We start from the raw sequence: 19,556 nt of genomic DNA on the forward strand, positions 1-19,556 counted from the left end.
AAAAGAAAGAAAACAAAAAACTGTTTAACTGGAGTCCCACTAGTAACACGTATAATTGCTTTAACCCTCAGTGTGTCCAAATATGAGCTATTTTTCTCATGTCTTCTTCTCTTTGCCATTTGGAAGCTGAAATTACACTGAACACACCTCCTGAGAAAACAAAGTTCCTCCCAATGGAATAGCATGCTAATAACAGATAATGTCTGCTTTCTTCCCAATTATACATATACACAGTATGTTAATAACTGATAACAGTATCTACAGAAATACCATTCTCTGAAGCATTCACGATTCATACACTTCAATGTAAGTCATCTAGATTCTGAAAATACTAAGAGGTTTTAGTGGGGACTTATTTTGCGCATCTAGGATATTGTCCTGGGTGAACACAATTTCCAGAGCCTCATGAAAAGAAGAATGTACAGAACTAAGTTGCTACACAAAAAAAACATATATGAGAAAGTGAATAAATCCCAGTACTATGCATAGCTTATTTTCTGTTAACTGTAAGCTTTGTATGAAATTTTAGGCTAAACATTAAACAAATTAGAGAATAAGAGAAACAATATAGAAAATTCTAGAAATTACAGTAAGAAATACATTTTCACACTGCACATTAAATTGAATGTGATGACAGGCCTGTCAGCCTAGCTTCAGTGCCAGGAAAGGTTACCGAGCAAATCATCTTGAGGGAGATCACACAGCACGTGTGGGACAGCTGGGGGATCAGGCCCAGACAGCATGGGCTCACGAAAAGCAGGTGCTGCCTGGCCAACCTCATCACCTCCTATGACCAGGTAACACACCTGGCTGATGATGGAAAGGTGTTGACGTAGTCTACCTAGACTTCATCAAGGCCTTTGATGCTGTCTCCTGCAGTATTCTCCTTGATAAGCTGGCTGCCTGTTACACTTGTTACCTGGGTAAAGAATTGGCTGGATGGCTGGGACCTAAGAGTGGTGATGAATGGAGATAAATCCATCTGGCAACCAGCCATGGGTGGTGATACCCAGTGGTCAACATTGGGGCCTGTCTTTTTCAATATTGTTATTGATGATGTGGAAGCACTGACAGCACCCCTCAGTAAATTTGCAGATGACACCAAAATATATTAATCCTCTCCTATTCCTTTCACATACCAAAAAAAAAAACAAAAAACAACCCTTTAGTGTTGTGAAAGGATTACTTTGGTAATAAAGCTTTTCAAAAGCATATGGTTACCTTAGCATAGTGAAAATATAGCGAGGGCTGGCAGCATCCTTTCCACCATGAAGCCTGGTACCAAACTGACCAATAGGTTGTAGAAGATTAACATTGTTACTTCCAACGAAGTTCTGAGCCAAGTTGACAATGGTCATCATTAGTGCTTGCTGCAAGAAAATACATATTCATAAAAATAAACATTAGAAGCACACTCTTTCCTAATCAGTTAATAATATAGCTTTTTAATGCCCAGGAATTCTGTGACTAACCTGACTTCAATTTCAAAGAAATGGTCAAGAAAGAAATACAGTAAGCCTCTTACTAGAGCTACTGGCAAAGCACAATGCTCCCTCTTTCATAGCCACATTGCCTCCCTGAATTAAACATCTTTATATTCTATTCTTAGGAAAACCCAAAGCTTTCTCAATTTTTTTAAAGCACTTCTCTGGAGTAATTAAAGGGGCAAAAACTGACTGCATCTGCTTTCTCTTTGCACAAACTGCTACTCACTGCATTCAATGGGAAAGATGAAAGTATGGTGAGAGAATGAATATGGCAACTCATGTTGATATTCCAGATAAACATAAACAAACAAGAGATAGAAATAACCATTGTTTCAATATTGCAGCAGGATTTGGAGAACACTGTCTCCTTCTTACCTTAAAAGACTCTATTTCTTGTTCGACACCAAAAATTTCCATAATACATAATTACTATGATTGAGAATCTGGAAGAAGCTTACTAAGTAATTACTTACCATTTCTCCTTAATCCATCAACTACTTGGTAATACCACCGTGCACACGGACCTGTTTGCACAAGGACTATATTTTCTTTTTAAACTATACACTGCTTAGCTCAAACTCTTTAAAATTAAATCTGTAATTAGTAGATTGAGTCAAAAGATTCGGAATTTTAATACAGTAAACATTTTACACAGGCTACAAATTCTCACAACTTCTTACTCTTCATACTCACCTCTCCATGGTGATAAGCTGACATCTCAGCAACAGAACCAGCCAGCTGAGCAACCTTTACTTCACGTTTATCATTTCTCTTAAAGCAAGTGAACAACACTTTGCGCTGCCCTGGTTTTAAACCTAATAAGAAGAAGATTCCATTTTCAACACATAAAAAAGCATTGGTTTTAAAAAAAACCAACAACAACAACAAAAAAAACCACCTGATTTTGCTTTTTTCTCATTTCTAAACTCTTGAAAGAAGTTTAAACTTTAAGGGGAAATAAATGCATACTGTAATATTAACGAAACAACATTCTTTTCAGTTATTTTAAAATAACAGAAATAATAACAGGAATGAATGCTTTAACAGAAAAAGTTACCTGAAGAGTGGAAACTTAACCCTTTAAGCCAGTAGTGCACAACACTATTCTAATAAGTACAACTTTATTCTAAATGTACCTCTGCAAGTCAAGAGTTGTTTCTTTCCAATATAGCGAGCAAAATCTTTTTCCTAAGAATTAACACAAATCTAGCAGTGACAACTGTAATTGTAGCTTACACTTATTTTAAAGAACTCTGAAATTTAACTTTTTGTGTTAAACCAAAAATACATGCTATTTGTGTCCCTTCTAAATCTTCCAATGTTTTAAAAAGGAAGCCATTCTCTTTGATCTGATCTTTACCATCTAGGTACACTTGATGTATACTTTAACCACACCACCTTTGTGAAAGAGAGCATAGAACTTTTCTGCATGTCATCTGTAACTGATAACCAAAACATGCTTATTCATCTATTCATTGTTTTAACTCACATATGCCACTAAAATGCACTAAAATATTGCTATACATTACCATTACTAACCTAAGTAAGAGCAAAAATTGAAAAAAGAACATGACTTCAATCTCTACTTCATTTAGATACATAAAGTTAATTGTTTTTTTAATAATGGGTCTGCATCATATTTTCTAGAAAACATATAATGGAAGTAACAGAGTCGGAGGATTTCCTTCACACAGGAGAATCACCAAGAAATAAGAAAGCTGTAACTGAAAACTGTAAAGAGATGTTCAAAATGTTCTTTTTCTGTATTTTTTTTTGAGATTTGCCAATAAACTACCTTGTCAACTACCTGTGATATTGAAGAACAAAAATTACTGCTAGAGTATGACCTTCTGAGCAGTTCACAGGCCCATGATCAGTAAGCAAAATTACACTCAAAGCTGACAATTACATTAATAGCAATTATATGTTTAATGTTAGATATATATATATACACATACACACAGAAATTACATTATGTATACATGTTATTTATATGTCTCTAATATAATAAATGTATTTCTCTCATATATATATATATGGCTAAATTTATATATATATACATATAGGTTCCCTTCTAGTTTTCTTACATTTCTGTACAGATAAATGTTCTTGCAGCATTAGACATTTTGGTGTGAGCTTGCAGTATCAAGAAGGCTGAATACCTCTGCTATATAAAGTGTATGAGAAATTGGAGATAAATGCCTTTTTTTGGTTTGTTTTGTTTTGTTCTATGAAACCTCAAGGCCTTTTTACCATATCTTAGTAAGCATATTTATACTGTCAATGATATAGGCAGAAATTTTTGTTCATACTGTCTGCAGATACCTTTACATGAAGCACACTCTGCATAGTAAAAGCTGTTTCTTTTCATACTCATGCTATTGCAAAGGAAGAGTTAGTAAATCTGATTTAGAAGAACCATAGGATGATTGCAGGAAGGATCAGTAAGCACTAAAAGAGTGCTTGTGCTACATGATGGGAGGAAACATTTCATCCTTTCATTTTTATCTACATTCAGATGACAACTTGAATTGTAATTATCATAAGCACTTAGAAGACTTGCTTTTTCTGACTGTACAAGTAGAAGCAAAGCACTTGTAATGTCTGGGCTAGAGTTCTGGTTAAGCTAAAAGGCTACAAAGCATCAGTTTAAACTTCTTCACAGAAGAATTGTTGCAACTACTTAGCATATAAATGATAACAAAAAAAACCCACAGAAGTCTTCTATTCTCTATCTGAATATGCTGGCTTTCAAAAAAAATCACAAGTTTAAAAAACAATAAAATGGAATATTCCAACAAATCATAATAAATTGTCAGCTTACCATCAACAAGGGAGGGAATAGATCTTTCATTGTCTGAATTTGAGAAGAGGATCAACTCCTTGTTAATGAAGTCATTGTAGGTCAAATGTTTTGTCGCTGTACCATATAAAAATTGCTGAAAAAAAACCACACCCATTGTTCACTCCATACAAACACCACGTTACATTTAAATCTCATCCACTAGATTTATTACTATTATTTAGGACTCACCTCAGGAAGGCCATGTAGCCGACGCTGTCGCCTGTCCTCCATGAAGTTTGTCAACCATTCTTTTCGATCATCGATCTTCTTTTTACTGAAGGCCTGAAAAAATTCCAGTTTTATTACATTGTAAGCATAGAGATGTTTGTATAAACATTAGTTACTTTAGCCATAATTTTATATATACTGCACACTCTCTGATCAAGTATTCGGCATTTAAATAGATAAGATAAACCATATAACTAATGCTTACATTTACATGAGCCCGCAGCAGTGCAGGCTCATGGCCTATTAGATACTGCTGCAGAAGGTTTTTCTAACTGACATCACTCTCACTGACCAACACTAAAATTCATATTACTTTGAAAATATGCACACAGTTGGAAAAATCTTATTCCTCTCAGAAAAATTCTGATTCCACTCTTCATAACAGAGCTGTACTTTCATGTAGAAGTTCAGAGGCGCTGAAATTGTTCTGTAAACAATTTTAAGGTTGGGCTCATCATTTAGTTTATGATCAACAGAATTGTCTGACAGAAAAGATACTCCTTTCCTCTTGTCTTCTCCATTTACCCTGTCAGCTACAGAATGTCAGTAACTTGTAGTTGTTCCTGAGTGGCTAGAACAAGTCCTCATAGGAAATTGACAACTTAACAAAATTGACATTTTATAAAGGCTAAATGAGAATTTAGGCTAGCTGACTGAGAGCCTTGGTCTTTATGAACACAAGGCATCACTTTAAAACAACAACTTAGAATTATAAAATAACACAGAAATGTTCTGAAAGATTGTTCTGTTACAGAAGTAGATTTCCCATCCAGTGAGTTTCTTCTCCAAAAGAAATAAAAGAAGAATGCATAAAAACTGAAAAGGTAGTTTAAGTAACTAATTTGGTAAAATTTTGTGAGTTATTGAAGTACTACTTTTTTTATTATGGAGTAAAAGATAGAAATACCATCATGTCCTGATTTCAAGCACTCTCCTGCATAAGAGAAAAGGATAAAGCAATATCACCCTGTTCAGCTTCAGCTTGACTGCCTTTGTGAGCAAAGCTCAACAATTTATGATGTCAGATTGTGACCAATTTTTGGCTCAAAGCTTGCTCAGTGGCACCCAGCTGAGATATAACCTGCTTGACAAGCTTTTGGAGTTAATGGTTGATTACCATGAGCGCAGCAGTAAGAGGATGCACGTGTTGTTCCTCCTGATGAGCAAGATGTGTGTACCCCAACTGCTACGGCACAAACAGAACACGATGCCCCTGGTAACTGGGGTAGGCAGGAGTGCCCCTGGCAACCAGCTGTTGCTCCGCTAACAGAAAGGATGCAATGGAGAGGATAAAACCCCAAGGACTAATGGGTACCCCTCTGCCCAACTGCAGCTGTGCATGTCAATGAGAAGTCACTGAGCAACTTGCTGCCTCCCTACAGACCAACAAGACACCACTGGATCTCTGACTAGATCCTCTATAATGGTGTGTAAGCACTTGGAAATAGCACTGATGAACAATGAAAGCAAGTCCTAAAAACGAAGGTACTACAAAGAATTCTTAGTAGGAACAGAATCTGCCTCTAGGGCTAAGACTGGCATCAAAAATGACTCCAATCTTCATGACTTTAATTGCAACTGAATTCTGCTGTATTTCCTTGAAATACCCATTGAATGATAATTCTGGTGTATGTCTAAGTCCATTTGCGGAAACAGAACTCAGATTTTTAATCAGTTGTTCGGAGTCCCTTCAGGAACAGGTTTAAGGTAAGTCCCAGAGAGAGTTCAGTAGAGGGCCACAAAGATGATTAAGGGCCTCCTGTATGAGGAAATGCTTATAGATCTGGGACTGTTCAGACTGCAGAAGAGAAGACTGAGAGGGGATCTTAGCAATGCTTATAAATACCTAAAGAATGGCTGCAGAGTGGATGGGGACAGCCTCTTTTCACTGCTACCCAGCAAGGGGGTAATGGACACAAACTGGGACACAGGGAGCTCTGTACAACATGAGAAAAGAAAGTTAAACTCCGAGAGCATCAGAGCACTGGAACAGGCTGCCCAGAGAGGTTGTGAAGTCACTTTCTGTAGAGATATTCAAAACTAGGTGCTTTCCTCTGCAATTCACTGTAGGGAACCTGCTTTAGCAGGGAGTTTAAGAGTAGATGATTTTCAGAGGTCCCTCCAACCTCTACATTTCTGTGATTCTGTAATGGATATGCAAACATACAGATTCCTTCCCATCAAACGCTTTTCTGAGATAGATCACTACAATGAATTATATTTCAGTGCATCATGGAGAGAAGTAAAGTGACAGGTACAAATAACCTTTGATACATCAGGTTTTTTCCTTCAGAGCAGACACCTACTGTTTACTTACATTTTCTGTTAATAAAAACATACTATTTACTGGATCCACAATATAAAGAAAATGCTGTTATATAACTTCCATTATATATATAAGATTATATACATATATATGATTTCTGAATGAGTATTTTCCCAATTTTCATTTCCATTCTTACACCTTTTCTCTTTTTAATATCATCTAAAACTAAAATAGAAAATTAAAGTACATGAAAGGTGAAAACAGTTTCATTCCAGACACTGTGTCATTTGTCTTTCCTTGAGTTCCATGAAACACAATTTCCTTGTGCATTGACTCAGTCTGTCTGTTGTGCCTACAACATCTCAAAACAACTAACTAAAAGATTTCAGATTCAAATGTGCAAGGCATTCAAATGTGCATGTGAATAAACACACAGCACACTCAAAGAATAAATCATCATCTGATCTTATTTACTCAGCAACAAAAATCAGTCCTCCCTAAGCAGCTATGAGACTACTTGTCTGAGCTCTATTGCCTTTCTCAGAGCACTCTTTTGTGTGTTCTGCTCTAAAAGCAACTCTGAATGTAGCGTTCCTTGCTCTTCACACCACATGAAAGTGATCGAAGGCAGCATTAATTTTCTAGCATGGATAAAGGCTCTCATTCCAAAATTTGAAATATTTTCCAAATTTTTTTTTCTCTTGCAAAAGTATTTTTTTTTCAGTTATGGCAAGAAAAACTGGTAAGACTTCCTCATGTGCCATTTTCAGTGAACACTGGAAAATAAATCATATCATAGAGAATTACTTTTGTAAGTTCTCACCAGTGTAATGGCAGCATCATCTTCAGGACCAACATATCGAAATAAAATTCGATGTCTTTCCATGTCAGCAAAATACTCTTTTGCTTCTTTAGCAGTGCTGGTACCCAAACCTGTACAATAAAAAGCAGCAGTTACTCCACACTCAGAATTTAAGTTTTAATATTTTACTCTTTGTATATTTAAGCTGTAACATTTTATCCCTTAAATAATATAACGACAGAAGCAGGTATCTTCTGCCATGAATACAGCTACAAATAAAACTTTGTAACATTGATTTATTATGTATTTTTAGATCCATCAGGTTAACATATTTATTTTTAAACAAACCTTTGTAATATTTTATCTTCCATGCTTTATGATTTTCCATGTGTTTCTTCCACTCGTCAAACTCAGGAATACTATAGAATGAAAGTTCTTGCTTATTTTTGCTTGCCTTTAAAAAAAAAAATCAAAACAAAACAAAACAAAAAAAAACAAAATCAACTTTTCTGTTGCACTGTATATAAAAAATAAAATTTCATTAACAGAACCCATACCTTTACAATAGGAGTGATGAATTCCTCAAGAAAACCATGTTTCAACAGTGATGGCCAATTGTGATGAATAAAATTGATCAACAAGCCTTTTATGTGAGATCCATCCTGATCCTAAATCAGACATGAAAATATGAAGTGATCTTGTAAAATGTCAGATCCCACAAAGCCACACTCACCACAAGACAAAAACAAGAGGGCCAATGAATGAAAAATTCTAGTTGCAAGGATAAACAGATCACACTGGCCAGGATACACCAAACAGTATTTGCTGACAGAAAACAAACAAGGGAATAATGAGGTTTAATTTGGATTCTGAACTAAACCTTTGTGTAAAATAGGCACTTATGAACAGCATGGTCCTTTAGCTAACAATTAGCTCTTCCAAGCCACGTGCACAGCTACGACTCGCAGGGTTCTTTGCCTATTACATGTCTTATCTGAGAACTAGACAGCTTTCCTGGACAGCACAGAGCTGAATCTGTGGAAAAAAAAACAAGCCTAGCCCACACTTCTCATTAGTGATAAAATGTTTGATAGTTTGACCACTTCAGGAAAACAAAACAAAATAAAAACAAAACAGAAACAAAAAAACACAAATAAAGCATTCATAATTATCTGAAGCACAGGATAACTAGACTTTTACAAATCAGAACAATAGACAAACAATCAGAACAATTCTCACTTCATGAGAATACACAAAAATAACTGTTTCATTCTTACCTCTCCCAGACTACCTAGCATTATAACTTCATCTACTGTTCAATTTTGTAAGTACTTTCAACATACTTTTCATTGATCAAAACCATTCCTATTTATACATGTTTATATTATTGAATTACTTATTATTTGTATTTGGTTCCTCTGCCACTGTGCAGCAAAGTTCAGTTGTTCATTTGGAGTAACAAAAACAACATATAGATAAATTATTCCCTAAAAGAAATCTCACACTAGGGATGTATCCTCTGAATACATCCATATTGTTGTAAGACAGTTTCAGGTTATAACGCACAAAAATGGAGCCTACAAGACTGCAGCAGAACACATTTTAAGAAGCCCTGTCTATTAAAACCTGTGAAATTCAGACTAACCTGATCTGTCATTATCATAATTTTTCCATATCTCAGACTTTTTAGAGATTCCGGATCTTCATAGCTTTTCTTGTATTGCAGTCCAACGATTTTGATGATGTTGTTGATTTCTGCATTTTCCATGATCTGCATGAAAAAGTTACCTTTTGTGGTTAATACAAAAAGCAGAAATTCAGATATATCGCAATCTTTTTTAATATAGGCTTTATAGCTATTTTATCTAAGCACCTCTAACCTCAAAATCATAACCTCTTTATCCCTAAGCCTTTGCAGCTCTCACACACACAAATATTTCTTCTGTACATCCCTTGAGGCTATACCACTACCTTTGTCCTCCACAGTCCAACACTTTGAGTTCAGAAGGCAGAGAGAAATGTGGATATTAACAAAAAGTCATCTCACGAAGCTGCCTTCTCTTTCCATAATTTCTTTAGGGATCTGCAACAAAACTCTTTAGAAAGAAAAAATACGGAGGGCAACAGAACCAAATGATTAATAGTGCTACTCTCTCATGTTGGACGTCAATGAAATCAATTGTCAATTGAGAGAATATAGTTATCATTTCTTTAAGTGTTCATGTAAGGTGTTAGTCATAGCAGAATCCTCCTGCATTTGTGAGGGGGAAAAAAAAAAGCTTATCATCTCAGTACTCATTTAGTAATTCCAGCTCAGAATTTTACCACAGACTTCAAAGGAATTGGTCCTTTACAAAATCCTGGCCAAAAAATTTTCATGAAAAAATAAAAAATGAAAATGCAACAATGTAACCTTAGAAATAATAATCACAATACATCCACACCTCAGCTAACATGAATTGACAAGACTTCTTACCTGCTTGTGAGAAGCTTCTCGAACATTGAGAATTTTACCCCTGAGTGGGAATACTCCGTATCTGTCTCGACCAATAACACCTAAGCCAGAGACAGCTAAAGATTTGGCAGAGTCTCCTTCTGTTAATATTAGTGTGCAGTCCAAGGAATGTTTGCCACCTGTAGTTCAGGAAGGAGTAGAAGCAAAGCAGAAAAATAGAAAGCTCAGTGTTCGATTCAAATAATAGGAATACAATTGAGCTACTTGTGACTACTATTCCTAAACTGCATGCTAGATCATTTAAATTATTTTCTATTTTAAGGATGACCTCCCATACTACTAAAATTATACTACAAGAAGGAGTATCTCTGTCCTTAGCAATACACTAAAGAGCACTCCGGGACAAGGAGGAAATTGAAATGCAATGGCATGTCTTTATGTAGTGGTCCCAACAAATCTGCGCACACAAAATTTGCAGTAACAAACAATACAACAATTACAACCAGAATGCTTCTGTACCTTTACTATTTCACAAACTATCTGAAAATTACTCACACACATACATTATGCATATCTGAGTTATATGTGGGACTTATTTCACCTCCTGCATTTGCCCCTTCCTCACACTATGTTTGCAGAGGCAATTTCAAACTACCTATTTTTTTATTTTTATTATTTAATTCTGAGGAGGCAAAAGCCAGGAAACTATAAAAAAAAGTTTGGAGTTTGGCAAGAAATCAGAACACTGCAGCTTATTATACATCTCAGAAATAAGTATTTATTGTTAGTGCAATTCTGAGTCTATAAAACTTTGTAAAAAAACAACTCACCACTTCCAATTGTACAGAACTTACATTCATGATCTTTGGTCATTTAAATCAGACATATGCCTTAATTTAATCTAAATTATATATGTATTCACACTGTGTCAAAAGATATAGTTATGATGCCACCAACAAAGTGGGTTCAAAACAGAATATATATATATATATATATATATATATATATATATATATTCTTCTGCCAGTATATATACTACTATATATATATATATAAATATATATATATATACTACTACATATATATACTCTTCTGCCAGTATATGCAGCGTTTCAGAGTCACCTTATTTAGAAACTGAACGTCTCTCTTGTTTTCTTGTGTGCTCACTCCTGAATGTGAAATGCCTTTGCTATGAGAAATTTAATATGTTCTAGACCTTCAGTAAATCAATACCTGGTAAGACTCCCTAAGAAATGCAAAGTTCCTGCTCCTCAGCTATGAACAACTAAGCAATAGAGAAATACCTGAGCAAAAGGTATCCAAGTTTTTGATGTCTGTTGTTTCTGGTTTTGGAACCACAACTTGAAAATTCATGCTTTCAATATGTAACTACGTTAATATTTTTGTTCAGCTATGCCATTTCTCTAGCAGAAAAAAGATGGCATTCCTAATATAAAACTCATCGTCATGTTTTAATTCTACACTTGGAGGTTTAGAAAACTAGTTTAAGAACTATAAAGATTTTTTATTAAAAAATATAATATACACATAAGAAATAAAGTCAAGTTTAAAACTGATATCTGTGAGAAAATCTGAAAAACAAAAGATAGTAAAAATAAGTGGTCTTACCTGCATCATTAGCATCATCCAGTTTTGGAATGCCTTTGATTTTACTGTGTTTCACAGATGAGCATTTTTTGTTCAGCTGAGTCTGTGCCTTAAATTTGACCCAATTCAAAATACTCTCTATGATACCACAGTTAGAGGCCTATAAGCAACAGATTAAAACTGTGGATGAGAAAAGTAAACCTCACATGGTAGATTCTTATCTCTCAACTTTAAGCTGATCCTTTACATTTTAAAAATTGCAACAATTAAAGATTAATACACACCTTACTGTCTAGCACATCAATCAAACAAAACCAAAGCACAACACTTTCCCAGCTTCTCTCCTCGCCCTTGTATAATTGATGGTAAGAAAGGAAGAAAATCTCACCAAGACTTAGTAAGAAGTTGTCCTATGTTGTGTGGTTGATGTGCTGAAACACTATAGGTACTAAGCATCTGCTTCCTACATTTTGCAGCAAAAAGTAACCTTATAGTAAGTAATATGGCTATTCAAAGTTTCTTTGGAAATTCTGAAAATGGTTGGAAGATGCAAAAGCATTTAAGAATTCACCCATTATTAAAACAACCACTGATCACGCTTTAGTAAATACACCTACAGCAAAGAGGGAATATAGCAAAAACTGCTTTAAGTTTATTTCACATCAAAAGAAAAGGAGCAAAATAAAATTAGCTTTGGCTTTTCACTATCCACCACAACACAGAACTCATTAGTTAAGAGTTTCTTCTGCACATTTAACACCTCTGGAGTTCAATGTTCAAACATCCAGGAATACCAGAAATACTGTAAACTAAACACACCTATAGAAATGCAACATATATATTAAAATCTGGAGAATAAAAGACTGTTATTTTTCCTGTAAGTTCTGTAAGAGTGTCACTAGTAACAAACAATTAGAGGAATACAAAACAATGAGGTAAGTTCAAATGTCCAGAGTACTAGCAGGAACATCATTTTCCTTACTAAAAGTCTCAAATTCATTTTAACAGAATAAATATTGGAATCTGCAAAAAATCAGCTTTTCAGTTGAAACTCACTTTTAGACCTTTTGGACCAATATACATTCACTGCTACTATTATAAAAGCCAGAGAACAAACAAAAGTTTCTCCATCCTATTTTCACAGTATGCTTTTATCACTGGAGTACCATAATATACCAACTAATCTTCTGCTATATAGCACACGTGTAGCAGTAGACTGTATGAAGATCCAGTATGTCAATTCTTGCTTTGCTAAAAAAAAAAAAAGAAAAAAAAAAGAAAGAAAGAAGCTTTACTTACTGCTTTAAAAAATTTCTCAGATAGCTGGCACTTGGACCCAAAACTTTTAGGCTGCAATGTCATGTTTTCCTTTGTCTGGGAATCAAAAGATGGGTTTTCAATCAAGCAATTAACAAAAACCCATATATGATTCTTCACCTGTTGAAAACATAGAAACCAATTCATTTAACAAAACTACCATCTTTGTCTTTACCAACACATTTGTACATATAACATTTTTGTACAATTACTTGCCTGAAATGGTTTCACTGAAACTCCAGCTTTATTCTTCTTTTTTACCACTTCTATCAGTTTGCCCACAACCTGATCCACCACGTAATCAACATGCCTACCACCCTTAATGAGGAAAGAAAAAAAGAAAACACACTGAATTTCCTAACAGATTTTAAACTTATTAACAAAATTCCTTTACTTTTAAGGCTGGAAATCAATCACTTTGTTAGATAATGAAGGAAATTTTGCTTTTAAATTTCTCTTTTATGTCATTCAGTCTTCATTACAGTGAAGAGGGTGGATGTGACATGGAACAGAAGAAGCAGTAGATTCTTCTTCATTGCACAGTGGTGGGCTGCTTACACCTTATAACTGGATACACAACTGTAGGAGAGTGCATGGCAGATCTGAAGATGACTCTGTAACACTGAGATGGTACCTGCAATGCCACATGGCTGTCCACGGGTATCTTTCTGACAGGCACATAAATAACTCTAAATGGAAAATGTTACACATCCTTTCAGCAAATTGAACTCCCTTATACTATAAGGACTTGATTCATAAAAAAATTTCAGAAGCTCGCTCTCAGAGATAGAGCACCCATTTCTATTCCTGCCCAAAAGCTACCTCAACTTTTTAATAACTTTATTTACAGGAATCCTGGAATAAATGCTATTATCATTCTTTGCTAACCTGAGGTGAACAGAATGAACTACACACAACAAGCTACAATATCTAGACAATTAAAAAAGAACAGAGCAAGATTACCTTAAAAAGATCAGCAGTCCTACTTAAAACTCATCAAAAACTGAAATGGCTATCTAGCCCTACATAATATAGCAATAACAAATAAATACAGAGCATGCTGGTAACTCCAAGCTGGCACACCAAGACCGCAGGAAGGGGCAGTAACTTGTAGCTACATAACCATGTTGCCACCTGTCCTGTAGCAACGGAGGAGTCCAGTAGCATTTTCAACTATTCCAAGGAAAGCTATTATTATTGATGTAATTCAGTCTAACTAGGAAAGAAGTAAGCATTTGAACAAGAAAGATTATGTTCCACTCCCACACTTCTAATTCATGCATTTCCAGAAGGTGCCCTCAGGCTTCTATCATATTCTCTAGCTACAGTTCTCTTCGGATGTACACTTTAAAGCAGCTACAAAAAGAACTCAAAACATACTGTTAGAAGACAAACCATTTTGAGATGAAGGCACTTCACATGAGCTTTCTGGAAACAGGTCTATTGCAGATCTGCTACATCATAAAAAGGACTAGTGGTTTACATGTGCAAAAGAAACCTAACAATTATGGGGTACGCTCTATAATTCAGAAACAATCTGAATCAGAACTACTAGTAAAGATGGAAACAATTCAAATGTTATCAACTAAAGAAATAATCTCAGGAAATCTGTCCACTATCTAAATGAATAAAGATAATCTGTATTCCATAAGATCTAGAAATATTTTTTTTAGTATAAAGAAAATTGAAATTGAATAGTATAATTATTGAGTAACATGATCTGACATTAATAAATGCACACAGAAAATCCTACTACGTGCGGCAAATGCATTTTAAAAGGATTCACACCAAAGGTTGAGAAAAAGTAATTGTATTAAATGAGATTAAAGCCCATGAAGAATGATCACAAACAGAACATTCCAGATCAGGAAAAATAACTAGTATTTGAAGATATGTATCCTGCAGTCTTTAATATATAGAACACTGATTGTTATAAACTCATGGTGATAAATATATTAAAATATTTACGAATCCAAAGTGGCATAAATTCCCTTTACAGGTAAAACAGTAGGCTTTGTTTTGAAAAATATCACAAATATGAACAGTCCTAAAGCTCTGGGCATCTGAAAGCTGAAAACAACAATGATAACAAAACTACAACAATAAAAGGAATACAAAAAAAAAAAGCAACCAAACACGAAGGAGCCATTTGCAGCTACTGTTTTCTCTCAGGATATGACACTGATAATGACAAAAGACAAAGGTTCCAATCACCCCAGTAAGTTTTTGTCAGCTACCACACTCTAGGCATAAATCAATTCAACTCAGTGTACTGAAAACCTAATCCAGCTACAGCATGCTTACAAAGAGAAGAGAGAAGAAAATGATGTGTCCTCCTTTGGTGACAGTATGCTGGTAGATTAGTTCGGTTGTTGATAAGGCTAGAGTCTCAGTTTTGTTTTGTTTTGCTTTGATTAAAAAAAAAAAAAAAAGATAATAGTCCTCAGAACTGGAAAACAAGCATTAGAAAAAACACCTAACATAGATGGGTTGGGAATGTATTTTGTTGTTTTGTCAGGTTAGCTTCTCTTCTCCCAAGTGCAATAAGTATATTTGGGATTTCCTCTTGGTATTTTAAAAGGAGATAAATATTTGCAGAAACTATTTGGAGAGTAAAAAATCTTATCAGTACTTACTTTCTTTCACCTCTTGTTAAAAAAAAAAAAAAAAAAAAAAAGAAAAAAGAAGTATATGAGGAGATTAGAGCTCTCAGCCAAGTTTTAAAACCTCTTTCAAAACTAGCATATACAGTGATCTAACGGAACCAGACCTGACTGCTGCCAGTTGAGAGAAACTGAGTTATTTGAAATTTGCAATAGCTGGACAAAAGGATCTTACAGCACTGTTCAGTAAGACTAGCAGGAGATCTAAAGCAGATGAACAGAAATTGCTGTAAGAAGATTGTAAGACAGTGAATTTGAATAGAATCTCAAGGGAGAAAACAACATCAGCAGGAGGAAACTTTTCTTAGAGAAGTTTGACTGAGGACAGGATCTCGAATCCTTTCAAACAAACAGAAGTCAGTGCATTCATACAATTTCCTTGAATGAAAACTTTCCAGATTACAAGAAACATTGTAAATCATTGGAAAGGCTGAAAAATCTTGCACTGAAATAAACAATAGAAAGGGGAATAGAGAAGCATGGCTTCATTCTTGCTTAGCTTAGTTTTTTCTTGCTTTTCTTTGTATTCTGCAAGACCACTGTTTTAAAATTGCCATTAATAATACAGCTCAATGCCCACTAATTTACTCAGAAGACCATCTCTGCTTAACATTGATTACTGCCTTACAAAAATGCAGAATAACTGAGGGTTCTTGTTTAGACTGATCTGCATTACGGTAAAAAGTGGAACCACATCCATGGAGACACCATTTCTGAGATAACAAATTAAAAAAATATCTCCAACCTTTAAAGCTGCTTTTAAAAAAGAAACAAGGAGAAAGAAAGCTTTCCATTGGCAATGAGGAAGTATAAAACAGTAAGAGATAAGAAATGAAAAAAAAAAAAAAAGAAGAAGAAGAAGAAAAAGCATCAGGCAAAAAGAAAGAAAAAGAAAGAACAAACAACAAGGAAGCCGAAAATGAAATCTAGGATTTAGAATTTTAAGAGATGTCTGAAAAGACAGAAAAAGACAAAGTGTCTGGACTGTCAGAGAGAGGAGCTGTGTTCTCAACTTCATATACAAGGATAAGATGACAATAGAAAAGAGAGGAGGAAAAAATGTCTCAAAGTGGTTAATATTATTAAATATGAACAAACAGGTACTTGCACATTCAAAGAAACTATATACACTTTCTGTCAGTTTTCAAAGTCACTTATTGAACAGCAATACAAACCACCAATGTGACTTAGAAGCACCACACATACAAGCATTTATTTGATCATCAGTATCATTTTACAACACTTCCTTGGGAAAAACAAAACAAAACAAAAAACAAGTTTTTATTCATCTATGGATGACAGAGTTTCAGCTACCACAGGAAAATATCGTAAGATGTATTTCAAAAACATTCCACACTTGAATGGCGATTTTAAATACAATGATTTTACTTGTCACACTGCTCAAAACTTATACTTACATTAATATATCTTATTTCAGTGGAACACTGTACGTAGAAGTGGATTAGAAAAGCCTACTTTTAGCACTTTAAATATTTTAGAAAAGCTAACAGCTGACATATCAAAAACTGGTTACTTACCAGTAATTCTTGTTCTTAGAAGATTTTAGTTTTTATTAGTTCCCCATTCCTGTGTCCATTCTTAGTGTGTAGCATTGAGTGAGGGATGTTCAGAGCTCAAAGCTGGGAACCTTTCAACGATTTCACCAGTAGGTGGCACATTTACCCACTATAGAAGCATAACAGCCTTTAACTGCCCCAACTGTCTGTAAATTTTAATACAAGACAGAAAAATAGCCTCTAAAACTAGAGGGCTGCTGATGTTTATTATGGCTATGTATTATGAAAAAGAGAACCGTAACTACAGAACCTTTTTTTCCCAGAAGGTAGCCATTATGGTAGAATCTGTTTTAAAAATTTAAGAAGAAAGCAACTAAAATCTTGAAAGTGAAACATAATCTGTTTCCAGTATGCATCCTACTAATACTGCCATCAGCTGCCTCAATTAATTCTGAGATAAGCGATATTTAAACTGTATAAGCAAATAAACCTTTTATACAACAAATTCAGAAGCTAATTATAAATTTGAAGTTCTTGTTGAATCAGCTATATAAGTAAACCCTACTTTATTTTGCATTATATCTTTTTTTTTTTTGTTTTTGTTTTTGTTTTTAATTTACATTACCTATATAAATTTGTATGGCAAGCTCTGTTATGGCCCTGAATTTCTTTCTGAACTCCAGCAAATTGTATGAGGTTGGACTGCTCCCTGCATCCAATATCTGGCACTGCATTCATATCAGCTCAATTTTTTCTGCTAACATGATAACTAGTATTACAATCAGTGGTGCTGTCATATTAAAAATACCATCAGATTGGTAAGTAAATAATTGAAGCCTTACTACAATTTCCGCTAAAGTTACAATTTGAAATTGAGAACTTGGGAAGACAGGGTTTAAGCAGTTTAGGCACAAGTCTCACTAAAAGGTTATCTGCAAAACCAGAATAGCTACAAGCATTCTTTCAAGCCTTAAAGTCTGAAGTCAAATTCTGTGGCTGTGAATAGGCAGGGACCTGATCAAGGTAACAAATTTACAATAACAAAACAACGGAGTTGTGGCTCACCATACTGCCTGACTTTCTGCCCACCCCTCAAAAAAAAAACCCCGTCAGCCAAAAAACTTGTCTGGAGTTTAAAGCTAGTTTAAAAAAAGGTTGAAGGGAAGTTACCACTGGGTGAAATTTATCCAGAAACAGAAATGAAAAGCTTTCAGCAAACAGTGATAAATAACCAAAAAACAGCTGAAATGAGCTCCTCACCTGTTAGCAGATAAGGGAACAGGTAGTTGACGCAGTTAGTTACTAGCCATTATGTCTCATCAGTGGGTAGATGCACATCAATTGCTGGTGAGGTGGTTCACCGGCCCGAACATTCCACATCCAGTGACACACATAAGGCATGGATTGGGAGAGTGGGAAAAACTAGAAATTACAACACTTACCTTTGAAGAATACACAGTACTTTTTCTATGAATTTTCTTAACAAATGATAATAATGCGCATGTGTAACTGCATGATGGATGAAAATTGATCCAAAGGAGTCACATTCATTATCCTTTGAGTATGTGTATGCAATATATTTACTTCAGAGTCAATAAGTATTCATTTTTCCCAATATATGTTCTTAATCTGATACCAAACATTAAGAGTTTTCTCCACATAGCCAGCATCTTCACAAAGGTATGATATACATCATTAAGATCATGCTATTTTTCTTCTTTATGTTGCATAAACAGGCCTGAATTAGAACTAACTTTTAAACTTTTTATTACCAGATATGTTCGCCATCCCATGTTTTCAGTAGTATCAGATAAACATTTAATTGAAATGCACATTTAAAAAGTAAGTACTCTTCACTGAAACAATTCATTACTCTTGGCACTGAACATTAGTTCACCTACACTGAAAATGACAGTGAATGAAATTATATAGTAAAAATTATATACCACCTAAACACTGACTACACGTAACCTACCACCAAATGAACACTAATATTTCTGGGCATCTGCCTAGACTAGAGACCCTATCTATTGCAACCACTGGGGCTTACGAAACACTTGTGCTACCATTGGAATTTTCTTGTTTGACTCTCTCAGAGGAGATTTGAGCAAGGAGGTGTATGAATACAAATTCTTGTCATTCTAATCTTCCTGGGAAACTCATGGTTAAGGTTCTCTAAAAACAGTCTCACAAATCAATAGAATTACTTTACTCTTTATAGGTCCGTCACTCATCTGGTGTAAATAGTGAACGGTAAAAATCAGCAAAGACTTTCTTTCACTTTGGTGAATCCCAGATATCTTAACGTGAGCCATACTACACTGGCAGAAATGAGTTATGGTAATCGATTTTGGTGCCTGGCCACCCC

The 19,556-nt window shown here is 34.8% G+C and overlaps 1 protein-coding gene across 4 annotated transcripts in view; it reads right to left on the minus strand.

Moving 5' to 3' along the window:
* Nucleotides 1-19,556, minus strand: part of TOP2B (DNA topoisomerase II beta) — a 57,902-nt gene that overhangs the window by 15,870 nt on the left and 22,476 nt on the right. For all 4 annotated transcript variants that reach the window (XM_048951362.1, XM_048951361.1, XM_048951364.1 and 1 more), the window contains exons 9-20: nucleotides 13,225-13,326; nucleotides 12,991-13,128; nucleotides 11,713-11,851; nucleotides 10,105-10,262; nucleotides 9,274-9,399; nucleotides 8,186-8,296; nucleotides 7,977-8,082; nucleotides 7,650-7,759; nucleotides 4,522-4,614; nucleotides 4,312-4,426; nucleotides 2,181-2,302; nucleotides 1,222-1,370 (exon numbers count right to left, since the gene is read on the minus strand). In XM_048951362.1, the coding sequence (XP_048807319.1) occupies nucleotides 1,222-1,370; nucleotides 2,181-2,302; nucleotides 4,312-4,426; nucleotides 4,522-4,614; nucleotides 7,650-7,759; nucleotides 7,977-8,082; nucleotides 8,186-8,296; nucleotides 9,274-9,399; nucleotides 10,105-10,262; nucleotides 11,713-11,851; nucleotides 12,991-13,128; nucleotides 13,225-13,326 (1,469 nt within the window). The remainder of the gene's footprint in view (nucleotides 1-1,221; nucleotides 1,371-2,180; nucleotides 2,303-4,311; nucleotides 4,427-4,521; nucleotides 4,615-7,649; nucleotides 7,760-7,976; nucleotides 8,083-8,185; nucleotides 8,297-9,273; nucleotides 9,400-10,104; nucleotides 10,263-11,712; nucleotides 11,852-12,990; nucleotides 13,129-13,224; nucleotides 13,327-19,556) is intronic.

Source organism: Lagopus muta, chromosome 7 (assembly GCF_023343835.1).
Source record: "Lagopus muta isolate bLagMut1 chromosome 7, bLagMut1 primary, whole genome shotgun sequence".
Lineage (NCBI taxonomy): Eukaryota > Metazoa > Chordata > Aves > Galliformes > Phasianidae > Lagopus > Lagopus muta.